At 38.7% G+C, this 19,883-nt stretch overlaps 1 protein-coding gene across 1 annotated transcript; it reads left to right on the top strand.

The window, feature by feature from the left end:
- Window positions 1–1,950: 1,950 nt before the first annotated feature.
- Window positions 1,951–12,927, top strand: LOC125012859 (activated RNA polymerase II transcriptional coactivator p15-like). The gene is made up of 5 exons (XM_047593040.1): window positions 1,951–2,126; window positions 3,384–3,453; window positions 9,898–10,017; window positions 11,751–11,859; window positions 12,561–12,927. The coding sequence occupies exons 1-5, from the start codon at window positions 1,966–1,968 to the stop codon at window positions 12,638–12,640; spliced, it is 540 nt and encodes a 179-aa protein (XP_047448996.1). The 5' UTR covers window positions 1,951–1,965; the 3' UTR covers window positions 12,641–12,927.
- The last annotated feature ends 6,956 nt before the right edge of the window (window positions 12,928–19,883 follow it).

The following is a 19,883-nucleotide window of genomic DNA, read 5'->3' as shown; positions in this document are numbered from 1 at the left end:
ATATGTTTTGAAATGGTTAGGTGACGGAGCGTTAAAGTTTTCCGACCACACACTCTTTGTTGTGGAGATTTATGTTCAATAAAAAATCAAACTTGAATGAGCGTCGTCTCCGTGCGTGCTTACTGAAAAGTGTGTCGGTAACTCTCCACCTCACATCAGTCAGCCAAAAGGAGATAAACTAAGGATTGGCCACTTCAGAGTGTTCCTGTCATTATTCCTTTTTTTCTGGTAGATTTTTCCTTCAGAAAAAAAGAGAGACCGTGATGTGAGAAAGACACAAGACAGAATAAGAACAAGAGAGAGACAGAAAGGATGTGTTCTGGATGAATGCTGTGGTAAAACGTGGTGATACCCTATCAGCAATACATTTTTTACAGGTGGTTTCAGTGAATTAATTCCATTATTCCTTTGGCCATTTTTCAGTTTCAAGAAGGAAGTTTCAAAGAGAACTAGAAATTATGCAAAAAGTAAGACCAATGAAGACTCTTCCCCTTGCCATGACCCAGATTCAAACCAAGGTTGCTGCAGCCACAACTCTCCAACACAGAAAACACAGAATACTAACCGCTACACAATCACGGAGGATGAAGATGAAGCAAGAGAAACATGACAAAAAGAAGAAGAAATAGAACCAAAAGATGAAAAGGAGGTCACAAGGGAAAATATCAAAGGTAATGCTCTCATTAATAATGGTAAATATCCTAAATACCCAATTCATTTGATTTACTAAAAGGAATCTTGAGAATATTTATTTTTTCTTTTAGAATGGAGAAAAAAACAATGTGTGGAGAGAAAAAAGAGCCAAGTAGATGTAACCACCTGCACTGTGAAATAAACACACATTTTGGTGTGTTTTACTCGATGATCAATATTTGTTTTTATGTGATTCCAGTAAATTCATTATTGTTCTCCTGTTATCTCCTGGGGAAGAGAGGCGAGGCAAAGATGTGTGCAAGAAACAAGAGAAACATAAGAACACAATAAAAGAGCATGAAGACAAAACAAAGGAAAAAGTTGACTTTAATTAATTTTATATTAATTGTTAAATTCATAAACAGACTTTTATTATGGAATTCATGGAAAATAAGGTTTCTGACATGATTTCTGCAGATGATAAATTATTAGATCATTTGTGCATGAAATAATTGACTGGAACGAAAGGCTTTGTCAGAAGTCACAAACAATATTGTAAACCTCCGGAAACAAGCTGACAAACTATAGGAAATTTTTCTGGATTTATGTGTGCCTTTATGCTGGGTGTCTGCAAAATGTCATTATGTTCTCATAATGACAATATAGACTCTTGAAGCATAAGTAGAAAGTTAATAAATTAAAAATGGCAGCAGATGATCATTAGCATTAAATGAACATCTGCAACAGACCTGACCAACCCAAACAATAAACTTCTCCTAGTAGCTCTAACACCGCCAAGAAAACCATCCTAGTGAACAGGAAGTCCAAACACACCATAGATATCACATTTCATCGCATATCACACTAGAGTCTTTGCACTTCATTATGATATCATAGCCACAATATTACTTAAAACATATTTGTTGCATCATAATTGTTATATTACATAGATAATATCTTAACTAATATACTATAGTATTAGTGTTCCTTTCTTTTCTTTAGTTATAATTTATTTACATAATTTCCCGTTGTTGTTATTGTTGATGCTATAATAATAATAATAATAATAATAAGAAGAAGAAGAAGAAGAAGAAGAAGAAGAAGAAGAAGAAGAAGAAGAAGAAGAAGAAGAAGAAGAAGAAGAAGAATGTTGTTGTTGTTGTAATTGCTGCTGTTTTCTAATAGTAAGGGCTCGGGTCCTTGCTGGGCTGCACCTGGGTCCTGGCCTGGGATGTCGTTGCCCTTTCCAGTCTGTTAACGGCAGAAAACGGTGAGGATCTAAGGAAACTGCATTCATTCAACTTAACGCTTACACCGGCATGGTGTTGAGGTATGCCTGCGCCCTTGTCGGCCATCTTGCACGCAGTTGGGATACTCTTGCATTTCCCCGCTGTTTTGTTACCGTGTGCTCTCGCGAGAGGTATTCTGTTGTCGCTTCAGAAATCCGTCAGCTTTCCGGTCCTTGTCAGGAGGTTTCTACCACATCGTATCATGTAAGCATTAGCAGTTTGAAAGGATAATACGTGTATTCGCGAATATATTTGTTGTGATAGAGTAACAGAAACATGCACCACAATTCATTGTATTTTTTTAAAGAAAGCTAATACCATCTACCTATTGAGGTAGCATCCATGTGCAACAGGGCTTCAGTCCTGCTAACGTTAGCTACAGTGGCTACACTAGTCAGACAACGCTTCCTTTGCTAGCTAATGTCCACGCCTGTTTTCACGCACAAACATTACAGTGGCAAACGGTTAGCCGTGTTCTCGCTTGGGTACACCATCTAGTGTGACTAAAGTAGATGGGTATATGAGATGTAATTTCCCCGTTGAAAAGATTTAGTCAAACGTAGAAAACGAGACTCCATAGATAAAGTGCTACTATCACGCATAAAATTCGCCACGGTTATTCTTTATTGAAGAGTTACGATGTTTCCCAGATGATCTAATCGCCACTACAAGCCTCCCTACTAGATTGACATAAATGTATCGATCAACCTTGGGGAATTTCAAGTGGACAGGGGCACCACAGGGAAATAACACCCAAGAAAGAAACTTCTGTTATCCTGGACATGAAAAGTATTGAGAGACTAATTTGGAATGTTAGGCATAGTGTATGTAGAGTAATAAAATAGCATCAGTAAAATAGCAAGCAGAAGACTAAGTTGACGGAATCAGTAAGATATGTCTGTAAATGATATGTAAATGTGTGTAAATATGTAAATTTCATGAATCTTAACAATACGACAAATGAGTAAAGAAATAATACTGTAGTAAATTTAGATGTTTTACGGCCATACTAATACAGGGATTTTGAGACAAATGACTATGGTGGAGTTTAAATCAGATAATGCCAAATCAGTATTGATAAAGAACAAGTGTTGTTTTAATATTGACGGGAGCTTTAAAATCTGTCTTAATACAATACTCAAAACATTTCACATTTACTGAAATCATTCCACAGTTTATATATAAATGATCATACGGAGATTATTTGGTTATCATTTTGTAATATATTCTTTTGAAGCTACACCAACTGAATAATATCATTATCTACTAGGTAGGTACGAGTTACATCCTCCTATTAGTCAAAGAAGTAAGTGTCTGAAAAAAGGAAAAATGGTAACATATTAATATCATTAACTTTTTGTATCCTTTATAAGTAGAGAGAAAAGAGATGTTAGTGGTAATAGCATTTTAAATTGATGGGCTGTCTCTGAAATAGAAGTTTGATCTGTGTTCTCTCAACAGTATGCCAAAATCAAAGGAAGTACTGTCTTCCACATCTGGAAGCGACTCCGACAGTGAAGTGGAGACCAAGGTTTGTGCTTAATTACTATAGATTTTTGAACTTCTTATTTATCTATCTACTTATATATAATGTAGATGACTTATTGTCGGCATGGTTAAATGTTAGAATGGCCTTTTTTACAGCAGTCATTTTGACTCGCATAGGTGAAATTAATGTTGGCTCAGTTCCATTCAAAAGCAATTGTTTCGTAAAATATCGGGTTCCATCAGGGCCAAAAACAAAGCTTATGGACACTAAAGAGAAAAGTAAACTACGAGTAAGTGCAGGTAGAGCTCAAAAGTGCAAGTAGAGCTCAAAATTTATTAATACTGTTAATAAACAGTTTTACCTATTTGAATCATATTAGTATTTTCTTGATAACTTTTTTAAAGAAAAACTTTGCTTTTGCCTCAGTAATGAACAAGCATTGCCTTTCACTGATGTTCTTCATATAATCTTCTACTAAACAGCTGATATGTATTGTGATGTACTAATTTTTACGGTTGCAATCTATAAGCAATTTCAGACTATGGACTGTTTCACATTTCAAATGGCTTATGGGGGAAGTACCTCTGATTGAACTGTAAGTGGACCTCTGACTTTATTGAGCACATAGAGTGATGTCCATATTTGTTTGGACATCCGACACATATAAAAGAGAGGAAAAAAAAGCTTTTTATCAAAACCATAGACTGTTTAAAGGTGACACATGACAACTTCACAAAGGTGAAGCCAGAGCAAGGAGAGCCTTTTAGGTAGTTAATACACTTAATACACATACCTGTGACTGATACTCAAGTGTCAAATTTTTGATAAGTTTTAGTTAGTCATTTGGTGCAATAATCACAATCAGCTTTATTGGCAAGGTATGTGTCCCCATACAGTGGGTTGTCAAATCTGGCAGTTTCACACCACCACTTCTTAAACCGGATGTTGATCCTGTAGCAGTTCACACACTGGTCATGTAGATCAGCACCTCCAATTTGTGTATTATATTTATTATTTATTATTATTATTTATTTGATGCATGTGGGCTGTTTTACTCTGTCCATTGCATGTTTCTTCTTGTTCCATCTTTGAGTCTCGACATCCGAGTACTCTTTCTCCATGTTGGACACAACTGTGACCACACTGTTGTCATTCCATCTCACGATCAGCTTTTCCTCTTCAACAAGATATTCAGAATCACCCCGGGATGCCTTCTGGAACATCTTTGCTGATGTAAGTGGTACAGCAAAGTGCTGGTGTTCACGCATTGTGCCACAGCTCCCGTAGCCTCTTTTGGTCATCTCATCAACCAAGGATAGGGTTGTGAAGAGGTTGTCGTGATAAAACTTGCAACCAGGTGGCTCCCCAGCCTTGGTCCCTGACCCAGTCCAGTGGGGTTGGTTACCAAATGTTAAAGCTAACACTGTCAAAAACTTTACTGATATCAAATATTGGCCCTTTATAATGTTGGTAATGTTAGTCAACATGCGTGAACACATTAATAGCTACTGACAAGGTAGGTGCCCACCTGCAACAATAGTTCCCGCTTGGACAAATGATTGCATAAGGAAAAAGCTATACAGTGGGGGAAATAAGTATTTAATCCCCTGCTGAATTTGTAAGTTTGCCCACTTCCATAGAAATGATCAGACTCTGGTTTTTATGGTTGTTTACTGGTTATGGGTATAGACAGAATATCAATCGAAAATGCATAAAAAAACACACAATCTAAAAGTTATAAATTGTTATGTATGTTATTAAGGGAAATAAGTATTTGATCCCCAACAATTCACTTAGAATTCAGGCTCCTACAGATTGGCTGGTGCGCATGTGGCACGGAGCTGTGCTCAGTCAACTAATTACCAATACTCCTGATCTTAACTCGTCATGTATATAAAGCACACCTGCTCTAAGAATCAGTTTCTTACATTCCAACTTCTACAGCACCATGGGCAAGACCAAAGAGCTGTCAAAAGATGTCAGGGACAAGATTGTAGACCTGCACAAGGCTGGTATAGGTTACAAAACCATCAGCAAAAGGCTTGGTGAGAAGGTGACAACTATTGGTGCCATTATTCGCAAGTGGAAGACCCATAAAAGGACCATCAACTGTCCTCGGTCTGGAGCTCCCCGCAAAATCTCGCCTCATGGAGTGAGGATGATGATGAGAAAGGTGAGGGAGCAGCCTAAAACAACACGGCAGGAGCTTGTTAATGATCTGGAAGCAGTTGGGACCTCCGTCACCAAGAAAACAGTTGGCAACACACTGCGCCGTTATGGATTGAACTCTTGCAGTGCCCGCAAGGTCCCCCTGCTCAAGAAGGCACATGTACAGGCCCGCCTTAAGTTTGCCAGTGAACATCTAAATGACTCAGAGAAGGCTTGGGAGAAAGTGCTGTGGTCTGACGAAACCAAAGTTGAGCTATTTGGCATTAACTCGACCCGCCGTGTTTGGAGGATGAAAAAACGTGAGTATGACCCAAAGAACACCATACCCACGGTTAAGCATGGAGGTGGAAACATCATGTTTTGGGGCTGTTTTTCAGCAAAGGGTACAGGCCAACTTCACCGCATTATGGGGCCAATGAATGCAGCCATGTACTGTAACATCTTGGACAAAAACCTTCTTTCCTCAGCAAGAACACTGAAGATGCCTCGTGGGTGGGTTTTCCAACATGACAATGACCCAAAACATACTGCCAGGACAACAAAGGAGTGGCTCAAGAAGAAGCATATTAAGGTCATGGAGTGGCCTAGTCAGTCTCCAGACCTTAACCCGATCGAAAACCTGTGAGGGAGCTGAAGCTCCGAGTTTCCAAGAGGCAGCCAAGAAACTTGAAGGATTTAGAGACTGTCTGTAAAGATGAATGGGCCAAAATCCCTCCTGCGCTGTGTGCAAACCTGGTGACCAACTACAAGAAACGTCTCATCGCTGTGCTTGCCAACAAAGGTTTCTCTACAAAGTACTGACTTGTGTTGTGCTTGGGGATCAAATACTTATTTCCCTTAATAAAATACATAACAATTTATAACTTTTAGATTGTGTGTTTTTTATGCATTTTCGACTGATATTCTGTCTATACCCATAACCAGTAAACAACCATAAAAACCAGAGTCTGATCATTTCTATGGAAGTGGGCAAACTTACAAATTCAGCAGGGGATCAAATACTTATTTCCCCCACTGTACATCCAATGTGATATTTTTGTTGTCAGGGTGATTCTAGAGACTTTCACGATTATTATCTGTCAACCAAAAAAATATTATTATGTCAAAATCACCTTTTCTTGTGGGGGTATGTCATCGCCATGTCCTCTGTGGGATGGGTCAGAATGTCAGCAATGCCATGTGACAGGAAGTATGAGGATTTTTATTTATTTTTCTTAGTATGATTTTCTAAGGTGTCTACTTGACACGACATATAAAACATGTATAGTATTTAGAAATGTATTTATAAGTAGAAAATGACAAGTATACACTTTGGAAACAATTGTTGCCGGTGGGCTTAAATGGGTTAAAGTCTCTTAGCACATACAAATTAGAGGAAAGTCACTGACATTGTTATACGTAGTAGCTTATTTTCAGAGGTTCAAAAAATGCTGGGGCAATTAACTCGAAAGCTGGTTAACGAATATGGTTGCGATATTCCAACAGTGATGCTAGTGGGCAGCTGTCTACTCAGATTCAACCAATGGAAGCAAAGTTGATTTGTTATACTATTGTAAACAGTACAGATTGACAGTGGCCCAAAACATATTGTGAAAGTAATGTGAATGAAAATAAGTGGAATATTCAGCAATGAGAGAGTCAGTCACCTGACCTCCATTGATTGATCAATCATGAATTTCAGTTGCTGAAGAAAAAGGCTGAAAGACCCACGAAGAAATAACTTACAGCTGCAGGAAAGGTTTGGCAAAGCATTATATATCAGGAAGCCTATTCTGTGACGATGCCAAAATTTATATTGTATTATTAATGCTGGAGTAATGCTGGAAACCATAGTGTTTCATCTGTAATTCCATATTATTATTATTATTACGTCTTAATGTTTTGAAAAATGTACATTTGATTCAAAATGCTGCAGTGTGAATACTGACAGGAATGAGAAAACAATATCATAATTGAAATCATAGGTCTTCATCAGGGGGTCCATGACCCCTAGGGGGTTTGTGGAGGTACTGCAGGGGGTCGCAAAATCTTTTGTTGATGAGACATTTTTATATATATATTTTCCCACACAAATCTAAAGAGAGCCTATTTAGTCCCCAGGTGAAATCCCATGTACGTATGTTTATGTCAGGTGTGTTTATGTTTATGGCAGTTGCATGGCCACGCTACTGTTGGACATGTTTGAAATAGAAAAAAAAGAATATTTGAACCTGTGCATTATTTGAATAGTTTAATATGGAATACAAAATAATAATATTCATATATATTTATAAATAGCACTAGGCCGAATTTCATATAGAACAAATATAGTAGGTAGGGTCTCCCCACTTAATCTCTTCATCAGTTTGGGGGTCCTTGGCCTGAAAAACGTTGAAGACCCCTGATTTAAATTTTCCCACATTATTCATAATGTGCTTGATGAGACTTATAATACTTGATGAGACTTAGACATTATTCATCCACATGGGAAATTGCTTGGTCACAGTAGCTTACATAAAAAAGACACTCTTGAAAACCACAAGTAAATAGAAAGATAAAATAAAAAAAAAAGATTAACATGAAATATAAGTGCACAAGAAAGAAAGAGAATTGGATAACAATGAAGATTTCTTGAAAACCCCAAGACCCTGTACTAAATAGTAAGTTGGAACATTTTAGATTTTTTTGTGTGTGTTTCAAAAGGTGTGGCTGCATTAGACAGACACAAATAAATCCAAATGAGATTTATTTTGTTTATTGTTTACAAGAAAGACTAACAAAACTAAATTCTTGGCAGTTTCGATGTTGTGGGCAGTTTCTTGGTATTTTCAACATTGTGGGTATCCAAGTCAACAAATAACTGAGAATGTGTTCTAATCCTGGCAGGCATGTTCCTCACAAGCCTTTCACACTGTTGATGGGTAATCTTGTCCCATACTTCGCAATATTTGGCAGAGTTCAATGTGCCATCACAGACACTGAGATGACCAACACCAGCAGCACTCATGCATCCCCAAACCATGATACTGCCTCCACCATTTATGACAATGGATATTGTACATGCTGGAGATAATGCTTCACCTGGCCTTCTGCCTACCCTCACATTAGCAGGAGGACTCATCTGACCACCGAATCTTCTTCCAGTTCCTGACTGTCCAGTTCTTGTGCGCTTGGGCTCAACGATGCCGGGCTAACCTATGTCTGTCAGTGATCAGGGGCTTCTTGACAGCCTTGTATGACCTTAAGCTATGATCTAAAAGTCCACCAGTGGGTGGTACAGTGTGGGTGGAACACTGGACACCAGTTTAATTTGACCACTGCTGTTGGAGCTCCTGTGATGTCATTCAGCAGTTTTCCCTGCAAATGAGAATAAGGATGTGGTCATTTCTCGCTGAAGAAACCCCTGGACACCCAGATCTTGGATTGTCTTCCAAGCTGTTGGTTCATTTGTATTTCTGAAGAGGGCTATCCAAATGCTGAAGGACTGCATATGCACTTCCTGGTGATATGGCGGCAGCTGCACCCTTCCTGGCTGAGAATCTGTATCTTCAGGCATATGTCTGTGAAGTTTCTCAGTCATCCAGGTCAGGGTAATCCAAAAAGGATCGAATAAGGTCAGCTGGGCTTGTAGGATTTCTTGACGACGTTTCGCCACTCATCCGTGACAATAGCCTCGTTAGAGCTCTATTTATAGAGTAAATAACCTAGACACAGTTCCCCCCTTTCAAGGATAGGTAAGTACCAGCCATTATGGAAATAGTGACCCCAGTTTCTGGTCAAGCAAGTTTCTGGTGGGTGTTACGCACTACTTAAACCTCAATTTCCCACTAGTTTATCAGAACTGAAGAAGCTACAAGTCCAGCTGACCTTATTCAACACTTTTTGGATTATCTTCAGGCATGTTTCCTGCATTAGGTTCCTTGTTTTAGCCATTTTTAGACATTTTTCTCTGAAGAACTTTCAAATGTACTGATTGTACTGGTTTAGTTTTTTTGTGTATGACTGTACTAAAGGAAATTGCACTTGAAAACATAAGAGTGATTCTTAATGGAATATTTCACAAGCGTATGGTGTCTCCGAAAACCCTTTTCCACCACTGTATAATACATTACCCAATTATAAAGTGCATCATTGATACATTTTCAGCAAACATTTGAATCTGGAAGTAGAGGTACAGTATGTAGTTCTTGCAGGAGCTCACAGAAACATTGAGCTCTCAGATAACAGGTATTCATCTCAGGGAGTCCCCTGAACCAGAACAGTTTGGTCTGAAAGTGTCTTATACCTGTTTTCCATGAATTATATATCTATCAGTATTTTTACCATTATGTGTTGTAGGCAAAGAGGAAGAAGCCAAGTGCACCAGAGAAACCAGCCAAGAAGCCAAAGAGTGGAGAGAGTTCCAAGCCAGGGGGATCGTCCAAGGGCAGCAGCAGTGGTGATGACAACATGTTTCAGGTATTCTGTGGCTTCTGCTGCTTAAGTAGACAATTTACTCAAAAACAGGGTGTTAATGTACGTTATTTGTTAAGGAGTATCACTGCCAGGCAGTACATGGTGGAACATTGTGTCTGTTTTTTACTTTAGTATCCATGCTATCTGGTTTGAACTTTGTGGATGCAAAACATTTTATAATGTAATGGCAATTTCACTAAGGGAGTGACAGGGGATGCCTCAACCTCAACCCTACTAGAACAGAACAGAACAGAACAGAATAAAGGGCATGCATGTGACGTCACAGCAAGCAAAGTTTCCGTGGTTACAGCCACTGAGCAGCAAAAAGTGACAGTTGACCATGGAGATTAGCAGCATTAGAGATATATTTTTACAGATATCTCTGACTGCCAAAGAATAGAGTAAATTGATCGCTGCATCAGAAGAAACGACTGGAATCCAGGCACCAAAACCTGGTGTTGTGGTTCACACCACAAATGTTAAATAAATTTAATTAGAGCAAATTAAAATAAAGAAAAATGAAATTTCTCACATTCCAAACATCAGCTAACAGACTTACCTAAAATATTTGTATGATCCTCTCTCTAGTTTGAAGAAGTTTTTGAGGTTTACATTTAAGTGTGTTTCTATATCAACGTTCAATAGAGACGTATTTTGCATTTCCTATTATTTGTGTATTGATTGAATGACATCCTTCCCCGTTCACATAACTAATTTATTTTGTGGTTAACTGCATTGCTCTATGGCTCTAAATTATGTTTGGGAATCTGGCAATGGCCTGAAATTCTCGTTTAATTTGGCCTTGTTGGTGATCTCTGTATGAGAACTGGATGTAAACTCAGGCCAGAGAAATTATTTCATCCAACACTGCTGGCATGCCGGTGTCGGCTGTGTAATGCTGCATACACTCCTAACTGGCGCTGAAATGTTCCGGTGGCCAAACATCTCAGGGTGACTTTGATGCTGTTTCTCTCTCACTGCAATAAGAGTTTTAAATCACGGCATAAATCCATCAGTATGTTTTTTGGGAAGCGGTGTGAAACAGATCAGATTAATTATTGCTCTTGGAAAACGCATGGTTCTCAAAATCCTCCAATAATACAGAATAAGCAATAGTAGTGTACTTCAACTTTTCCTTATTAGGCCGTCTTTTATAGCTTGTCACGTCAGTTATTCCCAGTGCCTGCTAAACTACTGATTGAACATTATTATAAGAGACTGGCTTGATGAGCTTAATACTGCGACTTTCTTAATGGGTTTTATGTGTAGTTCCACTGTTCTACCACTAGATTTTGAGTGTACACATGGTCAGAGTTGTGCGTAAATTTACACAGTTTTCTAAGCACAAGTACAAATTGATGGATACCATACTTTGCATCGGAATGTGTTTACGTTCTCTTTACACGCACAACTGTGCATATGCACGGTTGATAAATGAGGTCCCTGGTGTGTATACGGTCTTGAAAGATGCTGTGTGCCCTTCCGAGACAGCAGGCGCTAGCTAATGAAATCAGTACAATGGAATAACTTGCCAAACTGGGTTTTGGCTACATAAATTTCAGAAGGTCTCCTCAGAGTACCAATGCTGGTACCCACAACCATAGCAGCTCCAAACAGTTTCATTAGTTATATCTTAATACTATTTTTTACAGAAAATAAAGTGACCCACAGAAAAATACAAAAAGGAAGAAACGTATAGGAGGAACAATAGTTGATGATCACTTTGCTTCTCGCAGATTGGAAAGATGAGATATGTGAGCGTCAGAGACTTCAAGGGGAAAGTCCTGATCGATATCAGAGAATACTGGATGAACCAGGACGGTGAGATGAAACCAGGAAAGAAAGGTAATCACATCATGGCAGGGTCATGCTATTCAGTAAGCACTGTATGCACTGTTAAGTATGTGTTAAGTAATAAACCCCATTAAACACTGAATTCAACATTATTTATGTTTGCCCTGCAAAAATCAAAATCTTAACCCTGAGCAATCAAGCCCAGGTTTAATGTTAAAATGACAATAGTCGCGCAAAGTGTTTTAAAATTTAATTTTATAGGCACAACACACAAATATATAACCACTCACAAATAATCCTTACAGAAATTGAATATCAAGACTAAATTTGTCCGTGGGGCCATTTATCTAAAATTTTATGTGACTATTTAAATGAATGGAATGTTAACTGTATTAAGATCAGAATGTTATATGTTTTTCTTCTTCACACTATCAGCTAATTTTTCTGCTATGATTTATGTTTGATGTTTTACCTTGAAGAAACAGGCATGCAGACATTTCATATCGGCTGTACAAACAGTCCCTGACAAAATGTGACCTTTCTGTGTTCATTAAATGATCAATCTTTCTTCAGTGAACATAATTTGGGAGGGTTTTAGCTTTCATTTGAGCCATTTTTAAAACCAATGGATTAATTAAAAGTCAGGTTATAAGCTGTTGTTTTTACAAAATGGACAAGTGACAAGACTTCCGTCAGGGACTGTACACAGGAAATTGAACAGTCTTTGATGGTCTGTTTTACATTTCTTGTAGGTATTTCCCTGAATCCTGAACAATGGAACCAGCTGAAGGACCAGATTTCAGAAATTGATGATGCCATTAAAAGAATATAATCATTCCTGTCTTTTATTTGTTGAACTAAGGGAGCACGATGGCTAATTTGTTTTGTAAAAAGCCTGGGATTGTTTTGTCTTGGATCCGTTTATTTTGTAGTTCATAGATCTTGTTGTCTGCATACTCTGGGTTTGTGTGTGAAACTTGATTTTGAGATGTTGTAGTAAAGGTGTGGATGGATGAGTAGGGGTTTGATCATTGAAATGGGTGGGTAAGGTGCACCAATACAGAGATGTTTTTGTATTGATTAATAAAAAATAAAGCAGTAGCTTAATGTTGATTTTCAGTGAGTGTGTAAGTTCCTGATCATTTTAGAAAATTGTTTGGTTCACTAATATGCGTGCAGAAATGTTCTTACTCTCCGCAAAAGAAAAGTACCTGCGTAAAATCACCGTCGGATTCATGACACGTGCGTACCAGCCAATTTTGTTCTCACCACTGTGCATATGTTGTTAAATCAGAACTATTATAAATTGACAGGCGCGTGTTTGCGAACAGCAATCAGCATACTGCCACGCCTCTATTTCTCTATATAAGGACATCTGTTTTGTGTCGCATGAAGAGAGCGGTGTCAACAAAAAGCTGAGAGAACGTGAAAGACGTTAAATTTCACGTCGGCATTAACAGATTATTGTGGCAGAGGTGGACGCCAGAAAAATGACTCTTCCATAGTGTTTCCACGTAATAGAACACATTGTAGCATGAACAGAATAAATGATTTACACTTAAGATAGATGATATTAAAGAGCTACTCGCCAACAAGCCACCTGTCCCTTACACCTACCCCCTCCAAACACATTTCCACTGTGCTGTTGTTTAAAATAAAGGAGTCGTGGGTGCCTCCAGGCCAATGAGCCACAACTTTGAGGGTGCGGCAGTCAGCGTCACAGATTACTTGCACGTTGATTGAGTGGTAGTTCTTTCTATTCATGAACTACAGAGTTTGTTGATGGAGCTTTAATGTACACATAGGTGCAGTCTATCGCTCTAATATTATTTGGCATGCCACCAATGCCATGAAAACCCCCTTCACTTCACTCCGGTGTTGTTCGCCATAAGGGAATGTTAAGAAGACTGGCATTTGATTTATGATGCCGTTTAACACCTTCGGGATGACCCAACTCATTGTGGGTTGTGAAATCCCAGTCCGATCTGCTGTTTCCCTCTGCGAGGGTGGACAGGACTTGCACCTGAGGAGGTACAGGGTGAGAGCGGTGTGTCAGGTGATGGAGATGAAGCTCCAAGGAATTGCACAGCTCCAGCAAAACATGCCTTAGCAGTCAGAAAAGCTTCATAAGCCATTCTTCACTTTTGTCAAACATGTTTTGACGGCCCCTAAAGATGCGTTCTCTCCTGAATGCACGGGCAGCGACATCTTCCAGCAAGGCTAGATCTGCCATCTCACCGCTTCGTTGGAGGTACATTGGACTCCTTTATATATCTTCCATGGTAATTAATCAATGAAATCAAATACAGATGCGCACACTCATAGCACTACAAATCTTTCGGAATCACCTATCAATTATAGGCCAATAAAATATTTAATAAAGGCCAATAGTGTTACATTTCAATATGAACATTTTCATATGGTCTACTGTATTGTATAATTAAGAAACTATAAATTATGAGCATGACACGGCATTTACATTTGGTCCATACATTAGTAAATTCAATTATTGTTATGACTAAAGCCTTTTTTTCCAGATAAATTAAGTTTTAATATAGTATGTATTTATTTAAAAGGGTGTGTGTTAACATTTCTCTCTTTCATAAATTGTGCATACACATGGTCTGAGGGAGTTCTAAATTTGTTCATGGAGTAGGAAAAATTTTAGGTAAGAAGAAATTGATGAATCCCAGATTTGTACTTCAACCATGCGTACGCACAGTTCGTAAATGAGGTCCATTGTCCCCAGAGAGCACATCATAAACCTTTCTCAGTTGTTTCATAATACGTAAATGTACACACACAATCCAGGCCTACAAATCTGGGACTGTATTCACAAAGGCATCTCCCTTTGAATGGCACTAAAAATTCCCCCAGCTCCTCAAGTTTTTTCACTTAATAGTTATATATATATATATGTATATGTGTGTGTGTGTGTGTGTATATATATATACACACACACACACACAGCAGGTAAAATAAGTATTGAACACATAACAATTTTTCATAGTAAACATTTCTAAAGGTGCTATTGACATGAAACCAGGTGTTGGTAACAACCCAAGTAATCCATACTGTTATGCCCCATCTAGGGGTGTCTAGGACACAACATGATTAGGCTCCCATCTTCCCCTTGTCCCAAGTAGCCACCAAGACAACAAAAGATTTATAATATAAAGTAAGTAAGTTATTTATTTACAACAGGGAAACAAATGAAATGATGGCTTCAGGGTGGCTCAATGCCAAAATAACAAACCAAACAACCCTATCATGGAATTAATTCAATAACCTAACAAAATCAAACAAATGACAGAACACTGACAGAAAAGATGATAACAAAAATGGCAGGCCACCCCTACTACTTAACAAAGGACTTAAGGACCAAACGTTGTGGCTGGTTGGGAGCAGTGGGAGATGAGAAAAAGCCTGCCACCAGGCCCGGCCACCATCTTGGATCTTTATATAGGCGTCCTCCGTCAGCCGCAGCCAATCAGGGTTCAGGACCGGAGCCTCCCACACCAATCATCTCCTCTGCGCAGCACACACCTGAAAACAAACTCATGGAGCCTATGACCAGAGTCGTAACACATACATAGAAAGAAACCAAAACAATTAAGTTCAAATTAAGTTATGTGTAATAATGTAAAATAACAGAGGGTTATAAAAAGTATTGAACACACGCAGAAAGGGAGGTGAAAAAGGCTTGGAAGGCCAAGATACCAGCTGAAATCTATCAGTGATCAGAAAGCCATTATGCTGCCCTCAGTATATGTGCTGTGATACATACACCTTGGCAGTTGGACAAACTCCTTCCTCACATCACGACTCTGAAGACAGTTGTCCGTTGTCCACAGGTTTATTGATGTAAGAAAGAGTAAAACTAAAACAAAGAGCTTAATGAATACAAATAAAATTGCTTTTTTATACTTACACACACAACACAATGTAAATATACTTATTCTTAAATGAACGAAAGTCCTGGCTTTTTAACTGCATTTTATTACTTATTTATCTGTAAACCATTGTATTTTAACATATGTTAATGCGTAATGAACTTTTTGTTGACATTCATTCCCTCACATCAATTGTAACAACAGTCATAGCGGAGTAATCATAGTGACTCGATAGATTTCCTGCATAAACTTATCAAACTAAATATTATCACAAAAATAACCATCTGCGGTCATTAATAACATTAACCCAAATCAATACATACCAACGATGCCATCAAAAGGCATAAAACGCAGGAAACAGGAGAGAAAATTAGCAAAAACAGGGTCTGTGAAGCGTGCTTTTCTTCATTTCCTGGTTATAAGTAAGAAAGTGAGTCACCTGTACTGTTTACATGTACCTGTTTTCAAAATAAATACATGCCACTCAATAAAACCATACACAGTTGAATTCACTGGGCCTCCAGGAGGAAAAGAAGCACTATTACAGAAACAGGCCTAAGAAAGCGTTTAGCCACTCCTGTACATCTGCGTTACCAGTCCAAGAGGCCATTCATTTCCTGGTATTTGTCTGTCCTTCAGGAGAACGACACTTCCTGTACTGATGTTCGGGTGAGTAGACTGCCACAACTTGACCCGCTTCAATTTGCATGTCAAAGCCACAAAGGTGTTGACGATGCCAAAACCTTCATCATCGACACTATCCACAGACACCTGGAGCTTCCCAACACATCCACCAGACTCCTGTTTGCTGACTTCTCCTCAGTTTTTAACACCCTGCAACCGCATAACATTGTCAAGGTGTGTTCTAAGATTATTGGATTCCCTGCTTGCCACCTGAGCACTGTGTACGAGCAGCAGGCTAGCGGCCTGGCTCGTCGAATTCTCAAGGACTCAACTCATGCTCTGTTCCTGGCATTTGAGCTGCTGCCATCTGGTCGCAGGTTCCACTGTCCGGCCTGTAAGACCAAGAGGAGGAGAGCAACCTTTGTTCCTGAACTCTAAGAACACTACGACGGTTACAATAACTTAAGTTCTCCTGTGTTACGCTCAAGTGCAATATCACATGTCCTCTTGTGCAATACTACTATGTCACTTTAACTACAATGTCACTTCTAATTTTATTTTTTAACCATGCCTCACTTTATTTATTTGTCATACTTTATCTGCTGTTTTACAGTTTTTTACATATTGGTCTTGATATTATTTTCCACAATTCATCTCTCTCCTGTTACTGGCAGCAGGCCTCCCATTGTACATAATATGCTGTTTTTTGCACAATTTTGCATTTTTTTTTATTCTTTTTGTTATTTTATTCTCCTGCTTTTATTTTATGTACTGCTCTTCGCCCTCCTAATTGCCCTTCAGGGATAAATAATTTTTTTTTCTGATTCTGATTTGGTAATGTTGGGAGGAATTGCCTTTGTCATCTGTCCCAGAAGGTGTTGTACAGGTGCTGGACCTGCCACCATTGGTGCTTGTAGAAGTCTAAAACTCCAAAATCTCCACTGGGAGCAGAAAGGACATTCACATTTTGGGTGAGAAGAAGCATTGGGGTGAGTATGAATGAATCCCTGGAGTCAGTTGTCACTGGAACCAGAGGCCAGCCATTTATGATGGCTGCTACTTGAAAGTCATGAAAGTCAACAGCACCTCATGGGTCAGTTTGTCCTTCAACTGAAGGAACATGGAGTCTAACATTCTCCTCGCGAGACCAATCATCCTTTCCCATGTGCCATCAAAATGGGAGGTGTGTGGAGGGTTAAAGGGCCAAGAGCAACCCTGACCTGACAGGTAAGTCTTCACAGTGTTATGGTCAATGTTTGAGGGTTTCTTCAACTCCACGGTCTGAGCAGATGTGTTTGACTGGACCGCGCACAGCCAGAAAACGCCTTAGCGCATTGATGAAGCTGGATGTGATTCTATGACTTCAAAATGAACTGCTCTTAGACTCATACACGTGAAAATCATGGCCCATCGCTTACTGTGTGCATGACCTCCTCTCGTTCTACGTTGTTGTTGTTTTGGTGTATTGCCCACCTGCTCCTTACTCGGAATATTTAGCTGAATTCTTTAAGTTTCTATGTGATTTAGTGCTTAGAACAGATAAAGTCATTATAGTAGGTGACTTTAACATCCATGTTGATGTTGGCAGTGACAGTCTTAGCTCTTCATTTATGTCATTATTAGACTCAATTGGCTTTTCTCAGAATGTAAATGGTTCAACTCACTGTTTCAATCACACCTTAGATCTTGTACTAACTTATGGCATAGAAACTGAAGGTCTAACCATATATTCTCACAACCCTCTATTGTCCGATCATTCTCTTGTAACATTTGAATTTACTATAAGTAATTACACAGAAATTGTAAAGACATTTCGTTATGGTAGACACTTATCTGATGATGCTGTTACTAGATATAAGGAATTAATACCTTCAGTATTTACCTCAGTGCCTTATGTTAGTGATGTGGATGTCAGCAACCACAATCTAACTCAATCACAAATAGATTATTTTGTTGACAGCATGACAGCATCGCTTAGTACAACTCTAAATCTAGTTGCTCCTCTTAAAAAGAAGGTGGTTAATCGAAGGAGGGTAGCTCCATGGTATAATTCACAGTTGCGTAGTTCAAAGCAGACAGTTCGAAAGCTGGAAAGAATTTGGCATTCCACTAGTTCTGAAGAAGCCCACATAGCCTGGAAAGATAGTTTAACAACTTATAAAAACATAGCAGCATATTATTCTTCATTAATAGTAGAAAACAAGAACAACCCCAGATTCCTTTTCAGCACTGTAGCCTGGCTGACAAAGAGTCACAGCTCTGTTGAGCCATCTATTTCCTCAGACCTCAGCAGTAATGACTTCATGAGCTTCTTCACTGATAAAATTGTTGGCATTCGAGATAAAATTTATAGCAACCTTCCATCTGTCAAAGATGTAAGTACAGTGGCATTAGAAACCTCTGTAGGACCTAGTCAATTTTTGGATTCTTTCTCCCTAATTGATCTTCCTGAGCTCACTTCAGTTGTTACAGCATCTAAACCATCAACTTGTCTTCTTGACCCCATCCCAACTAAGTTGCTCAAGGAGGTTTTTCCATTAATTAATACCTCCATATTAAATCAGACAAACTTATCTTTATTAACAGGATATGTGCCCCAGTCTTTTAAAACTGCTGTAATTAAACCATTACTTAAAAAACCCACTCTTGACCCAGATGTTTTAGCCAACTGTAGGCCAATTTCCAACCTTCCTTTTATTTTCTTAAGTTTTGGAAAGGGTTGTTGTCAATCAGTTGGCTGATCATTTAAACAGGAATCGTTTCTTTGAAGAGTTTCAGCCAGGTTTTAGAGCTCATCATACTACAGAAACAGCTCTGGTTAAAGTTACCAATGATCTCCTCATGGCTTCAGACAATGGATTTGTCTCTATACTTGTCCTGGTAGATCTCAGTGCTGCATTTGACACTATTGATCACAGTATTCTACTACAGAGACTTGAAAATGTGATCAAGATTACAGGAACTGCACTAGACTGGTTTGAATCATATCTGTCAGACAGATTCCAGTTTGTCCATGTAAACAACAACTCTTCTTCTGTGCTAGGACCAATATTATTCACATTATACATGCTTCCCTTAGGGAATATTATTAGAAAGCACGGCATAAATTTCCATTGCTACGCAGATGATACCCAGCTATATTTATCCATGAAACCAGATGAAACTATTCCGCTGGTTAAACTCCAAGCATGCCTTAAAGACATAAAGGCTTAGATGACCTGTCATTTTTTACTTTTGAGCTCAGACAAAACCAAAGTTATCGTATTTGGCTCTAAACATGTCAGAGATTCATTATCTAATCACCTACTTTTGTTGGATGGAATTACCTTGGCCTCCAGTACTACTGTGAAAAACCTTAGTGTTATATTTGACCAGGATATGTCCTTTAATTTTTTACATAAAGCAGGTGACTAGGACTGCTTTCTTTCACCTTCGTAATATCATCAAAATTAGGAACATCTTTTCTCAGAGTGATGCGGAAAAAGTAGTTCATGCATTTGTGTCTTCCAGGCCGGATTATTGTAACTCGTTACTATCTGGCTGTCCAAGTAGCTCTTT

This window comes from Mugil cephalus, chromosome 8 (assembly GCF_022458985.1).
Source record: "Mugil cephalus isolate CIBA_MC_2020 chromosome 8, CIBA_Mcephalus_1.1, whole genome shotgun sequence".
NCBI lineage: Eukaryota > Metazoa > Chordata > Actinopteri > Mugiliformes > Mugilidae > Mugil > Mugil cephalus.
This window is presented reverse-complemented; position numbering and strand designations above follow the sequence as displayed.